The sequence below is a fragment of the Bubalus bubalis genome, chromosome 17, assembly GCF_019923935.1.
Source record: "Bubalus bubalis isolate 160015118507 breed Murrah chromosome 17, NDDB_SH_1, whole genome shotgun sequence".
Taxonomy (NCBI): Eukaryota; Metazoa; Chordata; class Mammalia; order Artiodactyla; family Bovidae; genus Bubalus; species Bubalus bubalis.
The window spans coordinates 32,798,867-32,819,690 of record NC_059173.1 but is presented as its reverse complement, the minus strand read 5'-3'; the positions used below and the strand labels follow the sequence as shown (position 1 = coordinate 32,819,690).

General features: G+C 36.9%; 1 protein-coding gene across 15 annotated transcripts in view; it reads right to left on the bottom strand.

Annotated features, from left to right (window-relative positions):
- RAPGEF2 (Rap guanine nucleotide exchange factor 2) overlaps window positions 1-20,824 on the bottom strand; it is a 273,080-nt gene that overhangs the window by 114,038 nt on the left and 138,218 nt on the right. For 12 of the 15 annotated variants that reach the window (XM_045163133.1, XM_045163134.1, XM_045163135.1 and 9 more), the window contains 3 exons: window positions 12,496-12,571; window positions 10,488-10,655; window positions 8,109-8,126 (listed from right to left, as the gene is read on the bottom strand). In XM_045163133.1, coding sequence (XP_045019068.1) covers window positions 8,109-8,126; window positions 10,488-10,655; window positions 12,496-12,571 — 262 coding nt within the window. Of the gene's footprint in view, window positions 1-8,108; window positions 8,127-10,487; window positions 10,656-10,733; window positions 11,084-12,495; window positions 12,572-20,824 lie in introns of those variants that run through there. The other 3 variants (XM_045163136.1, XM_045163143.1, XM_045163146.1) reach the window with 2 other exon arrangements.

Sequence of the window (20,824 nt, the reverse complement as noted above, 5' to 3'; positions counted from 1 at the left end):
AGAGAGAAAGACATAGGAAAAATAAAGGCTACTGACTGCATACTAAGTCCATAAGAAACTGTTCTAATACAAACAATTGTTCTTCTATAATAATTTTTTTCCAAAATATCTTAAAGTTGTTTTTCAGCCTACATGTAAACAATCACCAAGGCTGAAAGGTACATCTGTTAACTGGGTATGCTCAAGTCAGTCGTTACTACTGATACTCTTAACACCACTGAATTGTACACTTAAAAATGGTTAAGATGGTACATTTAGTGTTACATATTTTTTTATAAAACAAGAAAAAAAAGCTAAATAGGTGAACTGTGTGGCATATGAATTCTAACTCAATAAAGCTGTAATTTTTTTTTAATCAGTAAGTTTGTTCCTAGTTTTTGTAAAAGAAAGGGAAAAAAGTTTCCTACTGAGATATAAATAATGACAAATTTTTTGAGAGGATATGGAGGAAAATTTATATACATAAAAATGTACAGAATCTAGTAGGTGTTTAAAAACTATTTTAATATGAATCATTAATATTTTCATTTCACAAGTAATGTCAACCTAACACCCATACATTGAATCACATGCTAGAGTTTCTCCCAGAGGTCAGTCAACAATACCTTCTAACTAACACAAAGGTATTTCAAGTCAATGATGTTTTAACATAGGATTCAAAATCAAAAGAGAACATTTCTAGTACCCCAATATTGCAAATAGTGAAAACAGACAACTTAGAATGGATAACTTAATCCATTCAGTACTGGTAGGAAAGGTTAATTCAGCACTGGTAGGAAATAGGTCTGAATATCATAGTTGATTTTTCCAAAGAAAAAAGACATTTTTCAAATCAGCATGTAACGCTGCAAAATCTCATGACAAAAAAATAAATAAAAAAAAGGAAGGAAAAGAAAATATCACATAAGAGATGAAATGGCTGAAGATGAAAGGACCTTTGCTGTTGAAACTAAAAGTTAAATTTTAGCCAAGTATATTTACAACATGAACAAGCACAGAGAGCCACCAGTGTTCACAATTTGAGGCAGGACAAAGTGGCAGTGATCTTTCTGACAAATAAATTGCTTGAAATATTGCATGACTTGCCACACAACACCCTTATTACTTTCAATTTCCAAGTGCAACCAAAAGATGGATCCAATTATGACATCAATACAAGCTTTCTTTCAGAATGGAATGAAAGAACAGTAAATCCCAGTGGCCACGGGAGTTCTGCAGCAGTGATGATGTCATATATAAAAATAGACATCCTCTAACAGAAGCTGAAACTTGTGTAAACAGCACACTGCACACTATTCTCAACCACCTTGCATGAATTTGCAATGCCTGCTGTTAATAGCGCGAGATAAATCATTTCATGTTTTACACCATTTCCTGATTTACATTTCGACTTCTAAACAGACTTGATAGGGTAATTTCTCAATCTGTATAAATTAAATCAACATAAATACCTGATTATAACTGCAAGAAAGAGAAACGGTCCCCCCAAAGCAAGGAGACTGAGACCACCGCAGCAGCTTTCAGAGGCTGCATTTTGCCAGGAATGCAGTGCATACGGCACAGTGCTGTTATGTCCACTATTGTTCAGAGACCTTTCCACAGGGAGCTTTCTGCAGGGTTTTAAAATGCAACATGATCCAGGTGAGGAGGGGTGAGTAAACCGGCTGAAAATAAGCATGAAAAACAAAGGGTACTCTGGACACTTCTCTTTAAACAAGTCTTTGAAGTTAATGTAAAATATAAGGCATGCACACAGCAAATAGTATCTACCAGAATGTATGGGGTTTTTTTGTGTGTGTGTGTGGGCGTGTATCTATCACTCCTCTCTAACAGTCTATGCACATCCCCTCTTTTCACTCTTCACTCCCCAATTCTGTTTTCACATTTACTTTTATTGGGCTTTTGGGGATGAAAGAAGAGTTTCCTTTGAGCCAAGATAGTAAGGCCATTCAAGAAGCCATATCTGATTCCTCAAGAAGCCTGGTTTGTGAGCATGCACAGTATCTGAATTCCCTTCAATTTCAGCTGCCCATTGATTTATCTGTATTCTGTGTGAGACTGTAAAGTCAATGAGGGCAGACTCTGTCTGTCCTGTATACCTTTATGGCCATGGAGTCTGGCACAACCTTGAAGTAAGGTGAATAGTCATTAAATATTCATTAAATGAATAAAAATATATAAATGGAAATACTAACTGAGCTTTCCTCTGTATGATACAAGAAATACAACACACAAATTTTCTGAAACTCCATCCTACTGTAATTCAGAGAGGTACTGATGACTAAATTGAAAGCAAAGTCTTTAGATTCAATTAAGCAAACAAACACTTGATGAAAGATGCAGAATAAAACTACTCAAATAATTAAGAAGTTTTCCTATACTTGAATAATTTCTTTATATGGATATAAACAAATGGTGTATATCATCACATGAACAAATTTGTCAAGTGAGATATGAACTGATTGTTAGAAGTTAAAATCCTAAGACCTAGATATTCCAGGAAATTTAGTAGAAACACAAGTCACTGGTACACAACACATGTTCTTACTGATAAGTAGCATATATTGGCTTAAAGTAGGAAGACCTCAGTAAGAAATTAAAGAATAAGTGACAAAGCAAAGCCATGACATGAGGGAAAATATTGTCTATTTCTAACACAAGAACAACAGCTCCAGTCAAAGTCTAAAGTCAAATAAACGTGCACAATCACACAAACACTGTAATTTTTTCATGTTTCAATATCTGCTTTTTTATAATTAATCTACCAAGAAGTCCTTAACTGAAGATGAAACCAACTTAAATCTTACCACTTAAAAAAAAATCTACTTCAGAGATATATAAGATAAATATAACCTAGGAATGATTCTATAACCATTAAAAGAAATAGGACTTGTCTTACATTATTATGAAGAATAATCTTATTAAAAATAGGACTCATTTTTATAGGGCTTATTACATTGGTGCTACATGTTAAAGATACTGTCTTATCACTGACTATAATAAAAAATTAATCCCATTATGTTTTATAATATACACTGTATTCAACTTAGATTTTATTAATTTTATGAAGTATTGTTATTACTTTTGTATACTTGCACTAAGAACTTTAAAATAAGCCTAATCCACTGAAAAATTCAATATATAATTATTAAACAGTGCCTTGAAGAATATATTCCCACTGTAGAAAAGGATTACTAACAGAATTTATGGGAGATACTTCTTTCTATAACTGATGAGTGCAAGTCACTCAGTCATGTCTGACTCTTTGAGACTCTGTATAGCCTCTGGAACTCTCCAGGACAGAATACTGGAGTGGGTAGCTGCTCCCATCTCCAGAGAATCTTCCCAACCCAGGGATAGAACCCAGGTCTCCTGCATTGCAGGCAGATTCTTTAGCCAGCTGAGCCATTGGGGAAGCCCAAGAATACTGGAGTGTGTTGCCTATCCCTTTTCCAGCGGATCTTCCTGACCCTGGAATCGAACCGGGGTCTCCTGCATTGCAGGAGGATTCATTATCAGCTGAGGTACCAGGGAAGCCTGGAAGCTATGACCAATGGGTTCTAGTTATTTCAAAAATTTGTCATTGATCAAGACTTTGTAAGTTTCATGTTATATTGTGTTTGAATCCTAATTCAAATTAGTATGAAGTAAAGCCACATTTTGGGAGTTAACCAGGAGTAGGGGTGGGAAGTCAATAAGAACCTCAAAGTATGGAGAGCATCTAATTATGCAACCAGCCCAGGAAGGCTGCAAAGGTAGGAACCATCAGTTGGTACATATAAACTCCACACTGTAGACAGGACAAGCTTTCTTTAGTCTTCAGTCTAATATCTCTGTATAATATATATTTGTTTTAATAAAATAAAACATAAGAATGCATTTAAGAACCTGTGGGCTTTCCCTGGTGGTCCAGTGGTTAAGAATCTGCCTGTCAATGTAGGGGACATGGGTTCGATCCCTGGTCCAGAAAGACCCTTCATGCCGTGGGGCAACTAAGCCCATGAGCCACAAAAGAGTCCAAGCACCACAACAAAGAGTAGCCCCTGCTCCCTGCACCTAGAGAAAGCCCATGCAGCAACAAAGACCTAGCGCAACCATAAATAAATAAATCTTAAAAAATAAAAGAATCTGTAATATCTATCTATCCATCTATCTAATTCAAAGATCATTATCTTAATATTTTCATCAGATCAGATCAGTCGCTCAGTCATGTCCGACTCTTTGCAACCCCATGAATCGCAGCATGCCAGGCCTCCCTGTCCATCACCAACTCCCGGTGTTCACTGAGACGTCCATCGAGTCAGTGATGCCATCCAGCCATCTCATCCTCTGTCACCCCCTTCTCCTCCTGCCCCCAATCCCTCCCAGCATCAGAGTCTTTTCCAATGAGTCAACTCTTCGCATGAGGTGGCCAAAGTACTGGAGTTTCAGCTTTAGCATCATTCCTTCCAAAGAAATCCCAGGGCTGATCTCCTTCAGAATGGACTGGTTGGATCTCCTTGCAGTCCAAGGACTCTCAAGAGTCTTCTCCAACACCACAGTTCAAAAGCATCAATTCTTGGGTGCTCAGCCTTCTTCACAGTCCAACTCTCACATCCATACATGACCACAAGAAAAACCACAGCCTTGACTAGACGAATCTTTGTTGGCAAAGTAATGTCTCTGCTTTTGAATATGCTATCTAGGTTGGTCATAACTTTCCTTCCAAGGAGTAAGCATCTTTTAATTTCATGGCTGCAGTCACCATCTGTAGTGATTGTGGAGCCCAGAAAAATAAAGTCTGACACTGTTTCCACTGTTTCCCCATCTATTTCCCATGAAGTGGTAGGACAGGATGCCATGATCTTCATTTTCTGAATGTTGAGCTTTAAGCCAACTTTTTCACTCTCCACTTTCACTTTCATCAAGAGGCTTTTGAGTTCCTCTTCACTTTCTGCCATAAGGGTGGTGTCATCTGCATATCTGAGGTTATTGATATTTCTCCCAGCAATCTTGATTCCAGCTTGTGTTTCTTCCAGTCCAGCGTTTCTCATGATGTACTCTGCATATAAGTTAAATAAACAAGGTGACAATATACAGCCTTGACGAACTCCTTTTCCTATTTGGAACCAGTCTGTTGTTCCATGTCTAGTTCTAACTGTTGCTTCCTGACCTGCATACAAATTTCTCAAGAGGCAGATGAGGTGGTCTGGTATTCCCATCTCTTTCAGAATTTTCCACAGTTGATTGTGATACACATAGTCAAAGGCTTTGGCATAGTCAATAAAGCAGAAATAGATGTTTTTCTGGAACTCTCTTGCTTTTTCCATGATCCAGAGGATGTTGGCAATTTGATCTCTGGTTCCTCTGCCTTTTCTAAAACCAGCTTGAACATCAGGAAGTTCATGGTTCACATATTGCTGAAGTCTGGCTTGGAGAATTTTGAGCATTACTTTACTAGCATGTGAGATGAGTGCAATTGTGCGGTAGTTTGAGCATTCTTTGGAATTGCCTTTCTTTGGGATTGGAATGAAAACTGACCTTTTCCAGTCCTGTGGCCACTGCTGAGTTTTCCAAATTTGCTGGCATATTGAGTGCAGCACTTTCACAGCATCATCTTTCAGGATTTGGAATAGCTCAGCTGGAATTCTATCACCTCCACTAGCTTTGTTCGTAGTGATGCTTTCTAAGGCCCACTTGACTTCACATTCCAGGATGTCTGGCTCTAGGTCAGTGATCACACCATTGTGATTATCTGGGTTGGGAAGATCTTTTTTGTACAGTTCTTCTGTGTATTCCTGCCATCTCTTATTTTCATACACCAATATTTTCATATACCAGTAATAAAAATTATTGACTTGTGTGACAATGAGATGTCAATGTGGGTGCATCCATTGTCAAAAATATACACTGCATTCAGAGAGACAGCCTATACTAAGTGTAAGAACACACATATGAGAAGAACCCTGAACCCCATGATCAAACAGACAGATCAACAGTCCCCATCAGCAGTATAATATCTCCGTATAAGTTCTGCTCTTTCCAAACTAGAAAGAGGACAGAACTGTTCTTTTTCCTTTTTTCTGCTTTAAAAAAATAAGAGGAAAAAAGATGATAAAACAGGCATGTGCCAGCTTCCCAATCCTTGCAGTCAGGTAAAAGTAAGAGGGTCCTTCCACATTTTAGGGGCTTCCCAGGAAATGGCAACCTGCTCCAGTATTCTTGCCTCGAGAATTTCATGGACAGAGGAGTCTGGTGGGCTACAGTCCATAGGATTGCAAAGAGTAGGAAACGGCTGAGCATGCACTCATATCTGCCTTTTAAGTCCTTCTTTCCACTTCTCCTCTCCATTTTTATTATGGAACTCAGATTTTCTTACCCACTCAACTTCTAAAATAAATTACCCATGACTGCAGAAAGAGTCTGTAATTAGGGGTAAAATAAACAGGTTTCCCCATCCTATTCTGAACCTGTTGACAAGATAAACTTGCCCAAAGTTCCAAATCCGTCTAGGAATGACCCCAATTTTCCAGCCTCTGCCAAGAATTTTATCCATGACCTGCCCCTCTACCGCCTTTACCCACTAAAAGATGGAAAATTCATGTCACATCCTATTTTCTGGCATTCTTAAATACAGCTTCAACTCAACTCATCAAAATGTAAGAAAATGCTAATGAAAGCCATCTCCAATCTTGCCTTCTCACTGCATTTTAAAATGCTTATTCTCTGTAAATCTCGTACACTTGCCTTGAAAAAGTGACCTGAAAACACTCTACATGGACTATATAAGTATTCGTGTTACTGAAGAAAATTATTATAATCTGTCAAACTGTTGTGACACACCTAAGTTTAAAAAGTTTACACAAGGTATACATTGTAATTTAGTGCATATTTTCAATTAAATTCCTAATTCTAAATGGGAATTAGACTAACTGGTAATTTCTCATATTATCAATGAAAAAGAAGAGGATTAATTACATTTTAAAATAGTACCTTTTAAAATAGTAAAGTTACATACTTTTAAGTATATACCAGATAAAAGCTCAAAACACAGGCACAATGAAAAAAAAAAAGTATATAATTTTATCAAAATTTTATCAAATTTAAAAACTATCATTTTTTAAGATTTACCACATCACTGAAAAATTAGCAGTGCTTCTAAAACACAATAGAGCAATCATGTCACCTGTGCCATTTTAATATGCATCTTCTTACACAGGATGTAAAGTAACAGCCTCATTTTAATTTGAAAAGTTATACAAATATTTTATGCTTTTAGGTGACGTTACTATAGTAGCCAAAGACATTATTCTGACAGTAGCCCTCCTCTAATGTGAATTAAATTATCCATGATCTTTTTCCTGGGCAATAAGAAAACACAACCATAAAAAGTTTTTAGAAATCAGTTTTTCTTCCCTGACTCCAAATTCCCCGATAACCCCAAATTTGACTGAAAATTTCAAATGAGTAATACTGAAAATGTACATTAGTTATGTACTGGCATGAAAGAAATGAGCAAACAAATTACTACAGGACTCAATTAAAACAGAGAATGAAATAAAAGCATGAAATCTGGTTAAAAATCAAGCACAAATAAGAAAATACAAGTGGATTTTAAATTCTTATTTCCTTTTTGACTAAGCCTTTATTCTGACTAAAATTTTACCAGTGGTCTCCCAAAATGCTCTTACATTGGGATTCCTGAAATTTGAAGCTTTCACCTATAGCCTTTAATATGTAAATGTCTAATGGATTTGCCATAAAACTTTCACACAAAAAGCAATGAAACATCATGATGTCTATCAGCCGGTCTTTCTTCATTTCTTTAAGCACAAAGCAGGTTAGTTAAGAATAATGCTCCACTCATTCTTAAAACTATGTAGGCTGCAGTTTTATTCTTTCTTCAAACAAAGTGGGCAATTTATCCCTATGTCTGCACAAATAAAGCAGCCTGTGACATCACTTAAACCACTGATAGTTTCAAAGTTGTAAGAGATTTTACTAAATCAGGGCAAAATACAAAAGAACAAGACCAAGCAAAACACGTCAATATTATAAACTTGTTAGTTACAATGCAAACTCACAAATGAACTGAGGTTAGTATTAGGAGACCACACAAATTACAATACCTGAGATTTAGTGCATTCCTTTGAGCCAAAATGAAATGAGTGCCATAGAGGAGGAAAGGAAAAGATGACATTATCAGACATGCTACAGTACATCTGCCAAAATGAAGATCATGTTAAATCAGGTTAAGAATGACCATACAGCATTGACTACACATATGATGTCCTTATGTTCCTTAGCCATGCACCTGAAATGCACCTGCCACCACTGAGATCATCGGTGATATAGGACCATGCACCTTTTCAAAAAAATTTTCACCCTGGTTCCTACCCTAGTTCTTTCAAGAGGAGTACTTCTGCTCAGAATAAGTAAAGGTGACTTAGGGCTAATGAAGAATAATGATCTTCTTCACTTAATTCTTTATACCCTGAGGTACCAAAAATTCAAAACAAAATGTTGTTGTTCGTATGTTAAAATCTTGTACTTAGATACAATAATAATATATGAATAAAACACAATTTGCATGAAAAGATGGGATTCAGTATTTTCAATTATGACTCTGTTGTTGCCCATCTGAACTCATTTAGGAAAATTAACACATGTCACATATATTAGTAAACTGGTGCCTGATCCATCATTAAGCAAGTTAAAATTTTCACCATAGTACTAAATTTTCTGGCCTGTTGACCAGATAAAACACTTTTTTAAACCACTAAAAAAAAAAAAAAGTAATCTTGTTAAAAAGTACACATTTTTTTAAAAACTCAGATTAAAAAAAGAGAAGTCATGTATGGGAGGTGAGTAAAGAATTCCATAAAGGGGGAAAACGCAGGGATAGGAGAAATAACTATAAAGTGACCCTCCCAAGTTAAGTGAGAGGAATATATAACTATAAAATCGTACCAATCAGCCTTAATATGAAATTTTTAGTAACTCACATTGCCGCTAAATATCTTAGCATGGAATATGATTTGGAAAAATAATTCCAAAGCAGAAAGAGTGTTAACAGTATGAGTAGTCTGTACTATTAATGTGTATAACTATTTTTAATCCATATTTCCTTATTCCATGATACTACATCAACACTAAAAATACTACCTTCTTTTATAGACAATAGTAACAAAAAACCTTTCATAGGTTTAAAAAAAAAAGAAAATACTAAGTCTCTCCAAAAGGCAAACAAAGCTGGCTTTATGATGAGCAAAAGCAACCCTTTCCAAAGGAGCTCAATGAAATGATTCAACTATGAAATTCATGTTAAATTAAAATTGTGCATGGGCAGCAAGAGGAGTAGGCAGATAGCTGGTGGTCAAAACTGCTTAAATATTCAAATACAAAGAGCTCTCAGAAATAGAACACATGAAGTGTGGGGATAAAATACATCACTTCAAGTTACCAGAAAATTAAGTTCATAATTTTACATCTATATACATTTTCCCATGTGTTTTACATTTATACTTATTTGCAAAAGAAAGAGGCTAGGTGAAAAAAACAAATGAGAAATTATAAAATAGCTGTGAATTACCTACTTTTATTTTTTCACATTTCCATTTTAAAATTAATTTCAAAAAATGAGTACTTGTTTAATGGTATTGTAAGTATAGATAAGCCATCTTTGACCTAATTATGATGTGTAAGAATTCAAGTCACTTTTTTCCTTGAAAACAGAAATCCTTAAATATATTTGCCACAATGTTGTGTGGGCCCCCAGAGGACATGGACGGAGTGCACCCAAGCAAAGAGAGAGAAGTCAGAAACAGTCTCCCACGCTGACTACGCTGGGGTCTTGTATAAATCGCTCATTATCTTTGCCTCGGTTTCCTCAAACATAAAAAGTAGCTTATTAACCTAATGTGTATAAAATAAATGACAACTAAGTGGGTGAAACCATTGAAGAGAACCTCTGAACCTATTAGAAATGCTTCAGATTATCTTTACACTGGAATATAAAGAAACAACCTTTCAAATTAGGCTCTCATGTCATCATATTAAACAAATTAAACAATTTAAACAAACAAAAAAATTCTCAGATAATATTCACACAATGGTATGAAAAGCTACGAGAATAAGCAAATTTTAGCTAGCTAACTTTTGAATAAAAAAATAGGTATGATACCAGTCATTGGGAATGGGGAGGGAGATGACAAAATTTTACATTAAGGTAAGAAAAAGTATCCCAGTTACAATTGTACATGCTGATCACAAAACTGATCCTGAGAGCATTTTAAGAAATTAAAAGGCTAAACAACATCTTTTGACAATTTATTTCAAGGTTCCTTTAACTAGTCATATTATGTGTGTTTCCAGAAAAATCTGCACTTTGGACAAGTAATACCACAAAAAGAAATTACTGGTCAAAAATAGAAAATTCACATCTTTTCACAAAACTCCCAGCAAAAAATTATAAAGATAAATACAATTATTATACTTATATAACTTACCGTATGATAGCCTCTAGGCAAAGGTGGTTTGCCCACAGGATAAGGATCCACAGTGTCAATAATAGTTTGTCTTTCCCCTTTCTGGTTGATTTTTCTAAATCTCCTTCGAGACTGTCGATGAGAAGCTTGACGCTGAAAATATTCTTCATTTTCATCCATATAGTCTACCTGAAATAAAATCCCCCAAAATTTCATTTCCTCAAACACCACGTTCCATATTAAGATTAGACGCAGAATAAAACTTACGGATAGTCCACATTCATTCATTGTGCAAAGACATTTGTAGACAAACTATCTCGACAGACTTCAACTGCTTTTGAGCTTCTCTGGAACTAATTGCTTTTGAGTAACTTTTCTTTATAAGAGAGGCATTTTCAGTTCCACTTAGGACAATATGGTTAACTCCTGAATTTCCTGTAGTTTCAAAGGGTAGGATATTTTCAGTAGTCTTTGACCTGATTTATTAGTGAAAGATCTCACAGGATTCATCACCATGTATTATGAAAGCAACAGCTCCATTGTCTTAACTAAAGCACAAAAACTCTAATGGAATAAATCTGGTTTTTGCCTTTAAAAAAAAAAAAAACAAATCCCTAATGACTCAGACACGACTACTAGCAGAATGACTTTGGTAGATTACTTAAGGGTTTTTCTTCCTACTTTCGTTCTATGGATTCAGTTTCTTCTTTTTATAAATAGCATTATTTTCAAAAAACAATTTCCTCATTTTAAACATTTAGAAAGTGATGAATGGACTAACAGAGAAGAAAAGTTACATATGGCTAATCCTCATCATGCTTACGTAAGGAAAATGGGATTGCTCACAGAAAGAAGTATATTTAGATTCTCATATGGTTCTCACACTGGCAAATGTAGTACCTGGTATATGGACAAGTACACAATCCTCAAGGAATTCTACAGATCAAAAATCCTTCAGATAAACACAAAATAGCATTAACAGAGACCAGATTCTTGAGGAAATTATCTAAAACACTTTTTAAGACCCATGGCTGGAGAGTCTAACATATCTGCCTACACTCTTCCAATCCTAAATCTTTTCTCACCACCATGCCACATTTTTACTTAACAGTAAATTTTGTGAAACTTCACCCAAAGTTTCCACTGGCTTTGTGAGGAAGTTCCCAGCTCTGAGGAATTCCTCTCCTCCAGCATGGGGGAAAAAACCTACCTCTCATATGAAAACAGATGTATTTACCAAATAGTTTATTAAATGTGAATGAAAAACTCCCATCATCATTTATTTTAGGACATCATTTATTGACAAAGTTTACCCTCCCAGATAGGTGCTGGATGGGAAACAAAATGTACTTCAAATCAACTGAAGTCTCTAGTGAGCGCTCTCTCCAACTTTATTTTTGTGGCTGATTTTTTAACGGGGTACATATTATCCTATCTTTAAATCATGTTTATATATTAAGAATGTGACAAGCTTTTTTTTTTTAAAAAGCATCAATAAAAATAATTATGTTGCTAATATCTTTTAACATTCTCTTTTTTGCATGTATCTTATCTCAGCATATTTTTTCAAAATCATAGAGTTAAAAAGAGAGATTAAAAATCTCAACAGAATGTTTAACCAGCATAAAATTCCCCCAAATGTCTTTCAATTAGTTAAAGGAAATGAAGGGATTTCCTTATATTAACTGTTGCCTGAATACATATCACTGTGACTCATTTAAAGTATCTCATTCCAGTCAATATTTGGAGATCTAAAACCCTACACTTTCTCCCCAAGTTTCAATTAAATGGCATTTTCATAGATTTATAAAGTTCAAGCACCAAATACTTATGTGCTTGCCCTCCTTTAAATTTTCTTTTTCACTTAACTGAATCCCATAAATAATTATAATGATTATGAACTCAAACTCAAAAGTTATGAAATAAATATATCTAAAGTTATAAAATATATAATATATGCAGTTTGTGAAAATGCTTTTATTTCATAACTTTTTTCAGGGGGAAAAAGTCTTCACAGAAGTTTTCTTACCACAATCATTTCAGAAGGCTCTAACACAATGCATTCACAGCCACGCCTAAAGCTTCCTGCAGAACGCTTGCCAAAACTAGAAAGAAAAAAAAGATTTAAGAAATACAAATTGTGAATTTAGGCTAACCCTTCAGATGAATAAAAATAAGAAACAAAACAACTACAAAAAAATGCACGTTGAAGAAAGAGAAACTATCTCAAACCATTATTTACACACAATGACAAGGAACCATTCAAATTTTTAAATCTCAGACATATTTTTCTGGAAAATTCCAAAGTAATCTTTTTGAATTCACAATGTAAGTACTGAAGAATCGCTGCGAATATGTTTTGTGTTAGTTGTTTTAGTTCACTCCCAGTTAAGTGAAGATTTAGAATATCCTAACAGGGGTGGGACCACTGAGGAGTTGTTAACTATCTAGCCATGTAATAACCAAGGGAAAAGGCTGGACGCCAAGGGAATTTTACAAATTTAAGGACTGTGGCCTCTATTTCCTTATACACAGTTTCTAGCTGTTTATCATTTCACAGATGAAGCAACGTAGGAAGGCAAGAGTTCCTAAATAATTGGAGTTGAGACCACTTATCAGCTCTATAAAAGTAAGCTTTCCAAATAAAAAGTATAACAATAGCAAATACAGACAAATAGGAGACATAAGTCATTGCAGCCTACACTGCTGCTGCGAAGTCACTTCAGTCGTGTCTGACTCTGTGCGACCCCATAGACGGCAGCCCACCAGGCTCCCCCGTCCCTGGGATTCTCCAGGCAAGAACACTGGAGTGGGTTGCCATTTCCTTCTCCAATGCATGAAAGTGAAAAGTGAAAGTGAAGTCGCTCAGTCGTGTCCGACTCCTAGTGACCCCATGGACGGCAGCCCACCAGGCTCCTCCATCCATGGGATTTTCCAGGCAAGAGTACTCGAGTGGGGTGCCATATGATTTTTATCAAAAGTAGTTAGAACACATTTCAATTTTATATACTAGAGTTACTAAGAACTTATAAAAAGAATCTTACAAAGTGAATCTCAAATAAAAAGCTGACATACGCAAAGAAGCAAAAGGGGCGTGGGGGAACAAACCTGATTTAATTCCAAATATGGGATCCTAAGGAAAACTACAAGTATGTATATATTTACACAGTCTATGAAACAAGTAGTAGTAACACAATTAAATAGAGAAGGAATTGGCAACCCAAGTATTTTCCAAGTATTCTAGCTTGGAAAATCTCACGTACTCCACTAGGAGTCTAGTGGGCTACAGTCCATGGAGTCATGAAAGAGTTGGACACAACTCAGCAACTAAACAATAACAGGCGTGGGAACTGGATCAATGGCAAACCATAACAACATACAAAGTATAAAATGCATATAATTCTCTTCTATAACTTAACTTGCTTAGGTTAAACATTTCTTTCACTTAAAAAATGTATTTTTCTAAATTTTCATATCTACTTATTCTAAATCAGCTTAAGGAACAGGTATTCAACCCAGGAGTTTCAATTACAAAGTGACTTGAGTGGACATGCACTCTTAAAAGCCCTTTTTCTCCTGAAAACTGTACTGGTGACCTCAGACAGGGTACCTTGCCTTATCTATGGAAATATCCACCTAACACTAGAGCAGAGTCACTCTCTCTGACATAGATATATGCCAACTAGAGCCACGAGGAGTTCTAAGTAGTCATGACTTGTTCTAACATACCACCTGCCCCTGCCCATTCACTACTCCAAAAATTCTCTCTTCCTTCTAGTCAACATTTTAGTAACTTTAATTTTGCGGGGGGGCGTAGTGGGAGAATATGGCACCCCACTCCAGTACTCTTGCCTGGAAAATCCCATGGACGGAGGAGCCTGGTAGGCTCCAGTCCACGGGGTCGCTAAGAGTCCCCATGGGGCACAACTGAGTGACTTCACTTTCACTTTTCACTTTCATGCATTGGAGAAGGAAATGGCAACCCACTGCAGTGTTCTTGCCTGGAGAATCCCAGGGACGGGGGAGCCTGGTGGGCCGCCGTCTATGGGGTCACACAGAGTCGGACACGACTGATGCGACTTAGCAGCAGCAGCAGGGGGAGAATGTACAGTGAGGCATGTGGGATCTTAGCGCCCAATGATGAGGGATCAAACCTGTGTCCCCTGCAGTGGAAGCACAGAATTTTAACCACTGGACTGCCAGGGAAGTCACAGCAATCATGTTTAATAATCTACCTTTGAGAAAAATATGAGAAAATAACTCTACCAAAAAACTATTTTATCGAGCATTTTCCCCCCAAGTAAATTAGATATTTGAGTGGCTCCTATGAAAATTTCCATAGGAAATTCATAACGTTCTTGGTGTCATGGTAGTACAGAATGTTTCACATATTAGAACACAACTTGGGTTAGGGAAAAAAGTTTGGGCTTTCCAGGTGGCGCTAGTGGTAAAAAACCAGCCTGCCAATGCAGGAGACTTAAGAGACAAGGGTTCTCTTCCCAGTATAGGGAAGACCCCCTAGAGGAGGGCATGGCTACCCACTCCAGTATTCCTGCCTGGAAAATCCCATGGACAGAAGAACCTGGCAGGCTAGAGTCCACACGGTTGCACAGAGTCAGAGACAACTAAACTGACTAAGCTTGCTTGCTCGCTCAAGGAAGAAAACAGGTAAGAACATTCTCACTCTATCAGCTTGTGACCTCCAGCAAAACAGCTTGACTATCCTCACAGTCTAAACTACACTCATTTCTAAGGTTATCAATGAGGATAGGCCATCACTTAAGTCATTTCCTGCTCCAAAATTCTGTTTCTATGGAAATCAAAGAGTCATACTTAGCATATCTGAAAAATCCTTTTAAAATATTCACACATACACATTCTCATAAGCATACAAATATTAAAGTGCTTTTTTTAAGCTGAAAAAAATAGGAAAACTATAACTATCTTATCCTGTTTGTCATGTTATTTCACATGTAATTAAAATGACCTAAAATTGTAAATATTCTTCTCTTAGTTTAACAATTAAATACCACTAAAATTACAGAAAATCCTCAACACACACAAAAATTTGCTTCTAGCTTTTGAAACTACTTACTTGCAATTTAATTTTTTTACAATGATGCTTATAATTTAATGATACACTACAAATTAAGAAATAATCTCAATGTGTTAGCAAAATATGTAGTAGGTTTCAAGCCATCATTGCCCATTTAATCCTGTTACAGGACTGGGTAAAAACATATGTTGCATGCTTAAAGTTTATTACTAAATAAAACAACATTAAAATCCAAAGAAAATCATGACTCTAAGCTTTTTTCCTATTTTATTAAATTATAGAACCAGACAAGCGTCACAGAAGTAATGATAGAGTGGTTTTCTTTTTTAAAAATTTCATGTAGTAAAAAAAAAAAAAAAAAACCCAAATGTATGTAATGCATACAACGTTCATATGACTAAATAAAAAATAAAAACTGTTAGAACTGGGCTTCCCTGGAGGCTTAGTGGTAGAGAATCTGCCTGCCAAACCAGGATCCCTGATCAGGGAAGATCCCACGTGCCGTGGAGTATCTCAATACGCCCATGCACCATCCCTATGGAGCCTGTGCTCTAGAGCTTGGGAGCCACAACTGCTGAGCCCATGTGCTGCAGCTACTGAAGCCTGCATGCCCTAGAGCCCACGTTCTGCAACAAGAGAAGCCACCGCAATGAGAAGCCCGCACACGCACATACAGAGTGCCCCCACTCTCTGCAATTAGAGAAAGTCTATGCAGCAGCAAAGACCCAGTGCAGCCAAAAATATAAATTATTTTTTTAAGCTGCTAGAACTGAGTTGCTTATAAATTTTAGCAACAAAGGTAGTAACATCCATATTAATAAACTACATAGTATTTATTTTATGCCTAATTCTTACACCACCAACTCCCTACATCAGAATTAAGGCTGTTAATCCTCTTACCAATTAGCTACTAGTTCAACAGAACTTTATGGCTGAGGTGATATTCACATATTTAGTTGCACTAACACTATTACTTCAGAGAAGGCAATGGACCCCACTCCAGTACTCTTGCCTGGAAAATCCCATGGACGGAAGAGCCTGGTGAGCTGCAGTCCATGGGGTCACTAAGAGTCAGACACGACTGAGCGACTTCACTTTCACTTTTCACTTCCATGCTTTGCAGAAGGAAATGGCAACCCACTCCAGTGTTCTTGCCTGGAGAATCCCAGGGATGGGGGAGCCTGGTGGGCTGCTGTCTATGGGGTCGCACTGAGTCGGTCATGACTGAAGTGACTTAGCAGCAGCAGCAACACTATTACTTTAGGGATGAAACATGTGCATCCCCTAAAATGTGCTACCAAAAAAAAAAAAAAAAAAAAAAAAAACCACACATTTCTACACCTTTTACAGAGTGAGCTGTGCTAAAATCTAACGAAACTCTTTTGGAGCCACAAAAGACTCAAGTTCTACTGACTGTCACAAAGATGTAAACCACAGGAGAAATAATAGACTCCCGTCAGATTAATTCTTTGACTACATTGAGGGGGAAAAGGCAAATGCACAGAGAACACACTCTACCAAGGGAGAATAAATTACATCACTTATCCAATAGTTTATTGTTTCAAACACAGTTAAGAACCTAAAAGGAAAGAGTGGCCTCAAAAAAGACAAAGCATAGGGAATTCCCTGGTTGTCCAGTGGTTAAGACTCTGGGCTTTCATTACTGAGGGTGCAGGTTAGGTCCCTGGTTGGAGAGCTACGATCCCACAAGCTGAGTAATGTAGCAAAAAAAAAAAAAAAAGAGAGAGAGAGACAGGTATAGTTCACGAATGCATTCGTTGGGCTAATGCAAGGCCTTTTGGCTCCACTGCAAAGAGGAGTTACTCTTAGCTTACAATCCAGAAGCTATAAGGTAGGAATGAAATATGTCAGCTACAAATCCATTAAGCCACAAAATACTTCTGCTTCTACTATCTGATTCTTTGACTCAAAAAATATATGAACAAAAGGAAGTAAACACCATTATCTACTAAGTTTTGATCAAGTTGTATATAAATAAACTTTTAAAAATATGATACTGGAAAACTTAAGTATAGAGACAAAAAAAAAAAAACACAAGGGGAATTCCCTGGTGGTCCAGTGGTTGGGACTCTTGTGTTTTCCAGGCCCTGGTATGATCCCTGTCAAGGAACTAAGATCCTGCAAGCTGCATGGCACAGCCAAAAAAAAAAAAAGAAAACCAGATAGAGACATATAGGAGACAAAAACACCCACAGATAATACGAAGATCAATTCGTTTAAATATTTAGATGATTTAGTAGAAAGAATTGGACAGAAATCTTCAGGTTTGCAAATGACACAGACATTTAGATAGTAAAGCACAGAACAAAGCTAGTAAGAATAAAGTACAAGACATTTTTATAAAGTTTTATGTGCATGTAAAACAGCAGTAAGGACCCAATATGCACAAGGAAATACTCTATGTGAAAAGTGATCAAATATACACAGTATAAAACCAAACGACAAAGGGTTCTCGGGTTTCAGTTAGAAGTCAAATGAAAACTAGAAGTCTTTCAAGTCATTAGCACAGCAAACTGCATACATAATAAATAACAAATAATAAACAAAGACACACCTCAAAAGGAAAGACACAATAGGAAAAATAAAACCTGAAAATTATCATACATACCATCATAGAAAACCACATAAATCTAAAATAGAGCACTAGGCTAGAAAAGTTTCTAAGGGGAAAACCACAGAGCTGAAAAGTTTCCAACGAAAAATTTAAGGACAACCAAAGGGATTCCTGTAAAACCAGAGGCATAAATTAAAAGAATATTTCACACAGTCTTATTAACAGCAGCTGAAAGTTGGTATTATTTAGATTGCTAAAATCATGACTTAAGGAAATTTAGAAATGATACAGATTAAATAAGAACTTGGTTAATTTTAAAAGTACAGCTACAATCCCTGGCTTTCCTGTTGGCTCAAATGGCAAAGAATCTTCCTGCAACGCGGGAGACCTGGGTTCAATCCCTGGGTTGGGAAGATCCCCTGGAGAACGGAACGGCTACCAACTCCAGTATTCTTGCCTGCAGAATTCCATGGATAGAGGAGCCTGGTGGGCTACAGTCCAGGGCTGTCACAAAGAGTCGGACACAACTGAGTGACCTGTACTTCACTTCACTTCACAATACCTGAGGGCTTTAAGAAAAGTCAGAAATAGAAAGACTGTTCCAAAGTCATTTGGCTAAATTCTCCTCCAAATGTTCCTTGGTGCGACTGTCAGAAATGAAGTTACTCCTATCAAACGCAATCTTTTTTGTTTTTAAGTCTTATAATTAAGGCTTTCTTTTTAAATGAACAATGCAAAGAAACAGAGGAAAACAAGAGAATGAGAAAGACTAGCAATAGCTTCAAAAAAACTGGAGATACCAACATAACATTTCATGCAAGGATGGGCTCCATAAAGGGCAAAAATGGTAAGGACCTAACAGAAGAAGAAGAGATTAAAAAGAGGTGGCACGAATACACAAAAGAGCTATACTAAAAAGGTCTAAATGAGCCAGATAACCACAATAATGTGGTTAGTCAACCAGAGTTGGACATCCTGGAATGTGAAGTCAAGTGGGCCTTAGGAAGCATTACTATGAACACAGCTAGTGGAGGTGATGAACTTCCAACTGAGCTATTTCAAATCCTAAAAGATGGTGCTGTTATAGTGCTGCACTCAATATGCCAGCAAATTTGGAAAACAGCAGTGGCCACAGGCCTGAAAAAGGTCAGTTTTCATTCCAATTCCAAAGAAGGGCAATGCCAAAGAATGTTCAAACTACCATACAGTTGAGCTCATTTCATGTTAGCATGGTTAGGCTCAAAATCCTTCAAGTTATACTTCAATAGTATGTGAACCAACAACTTCCAGATGTACAAACTGGGTTTAGAAAAGGCAGAGGAACCAGAGATCAAATTGCCAACATTCATTGGATAATGGAGAAAGCAAGGGAATTCCAGAAAAAAAACATGTATATCTGCTTCACTGACTACACTAAAGCCTTTGATGGTGTGGAAAATTCTTAGAGACAGGAGTACCTGACCACCTTACCTGTCTCCTGAGAAACCTGTATGCAGATCAAGAAGCAACAGCTAAAACCAAACATGGAACAGTGGACTGATTCAAAATTGGGAAAGGAATACAACAAGGCTGTATAATGTCACCCAGCTTATTTAATTTACATGGCGAGTCCATCGTGTGTAATGTCAGGCTAGATGACTCACAAGCTAGAATCAAGATTGCCAGGGGAAATATCAACTACCTCAGAAATGCAGATGACACCACCCTAATGACAGAAAGTGAAAAGGAACTAAGACATAGTAAGCCCTTACTGACTTGGGATTTAGAGTCCAGGGGATGATATAATGGAAAGACAGCCGCTATTGTAGTTGAGAATATTGTTTCTCAATACACTCTACTACCAGTTAGCTGTGTGATCTTGGGCAAGTCACTTCTTCTCTCTGGGCCTTGGATAAGTATATTAAATAATAATGAAGAATGAAAAAGCTGCCTTGAAACTCAACATTCAAAACACTAAGATCATGGCATCTGGTACCATCCCTTCATGGCAAACAGAAGGGGAAAAAGTGGAAACAGAGACAGATTTTATTTTCTTGGGCTTCAAAACCACTACAGACAGTGACTGCAGACATGAAATTAAAAGACACTTGCTCCTTGGAAGGAAAGTTATGACAAGTCTAGACAGCACATTAAAAAGCAGAGACATCACTTTGCTGACAAAAGTCTGTATAGTTAAAGCTATGGATTTTCCAGTAGTCATGTACAGGTGTGAGAGTTGGACCATAAAGAAGGCTGAACACGGAAGAATTGATGCTTTCAAAATGTGGTGCTGGAGAAGACTCTTGAGAGTCCCCAGGACTGCAAAGAGATCAAACCAGTCAATCCTAAAGGAAATCAACCCTGAATATTCATTGGAAGGATTGATGCTGAAGCTCCAATACTTTGGCCACCTGATGCAAAGAGCTGACTCATTAGAAAAGACCCTGATGCTGGGAAAGATGGAAGGCAAAAGAAGGAGGCAACAGAGGATGAGATGGTTAGATAGCTTCACCAATTTAATGGACATGACTGAGAAAACTCTGGGAGATAGTGGAGGACAGAGGAGCCTTGGCATGCTGCAGTCTATGGGGTTGCAAAGAGTTGGACATGACTTAGGAACTGAACAACAAAGAGACTACACAAAGTGGCCTACAAATTCAGTGGAATCTCCATCAAAATCCTCCCCAAAATATGTTTTTGCAGAAATGGAAAAAGCAATCTTTACATTCATACAAAAATGCAAGAGGC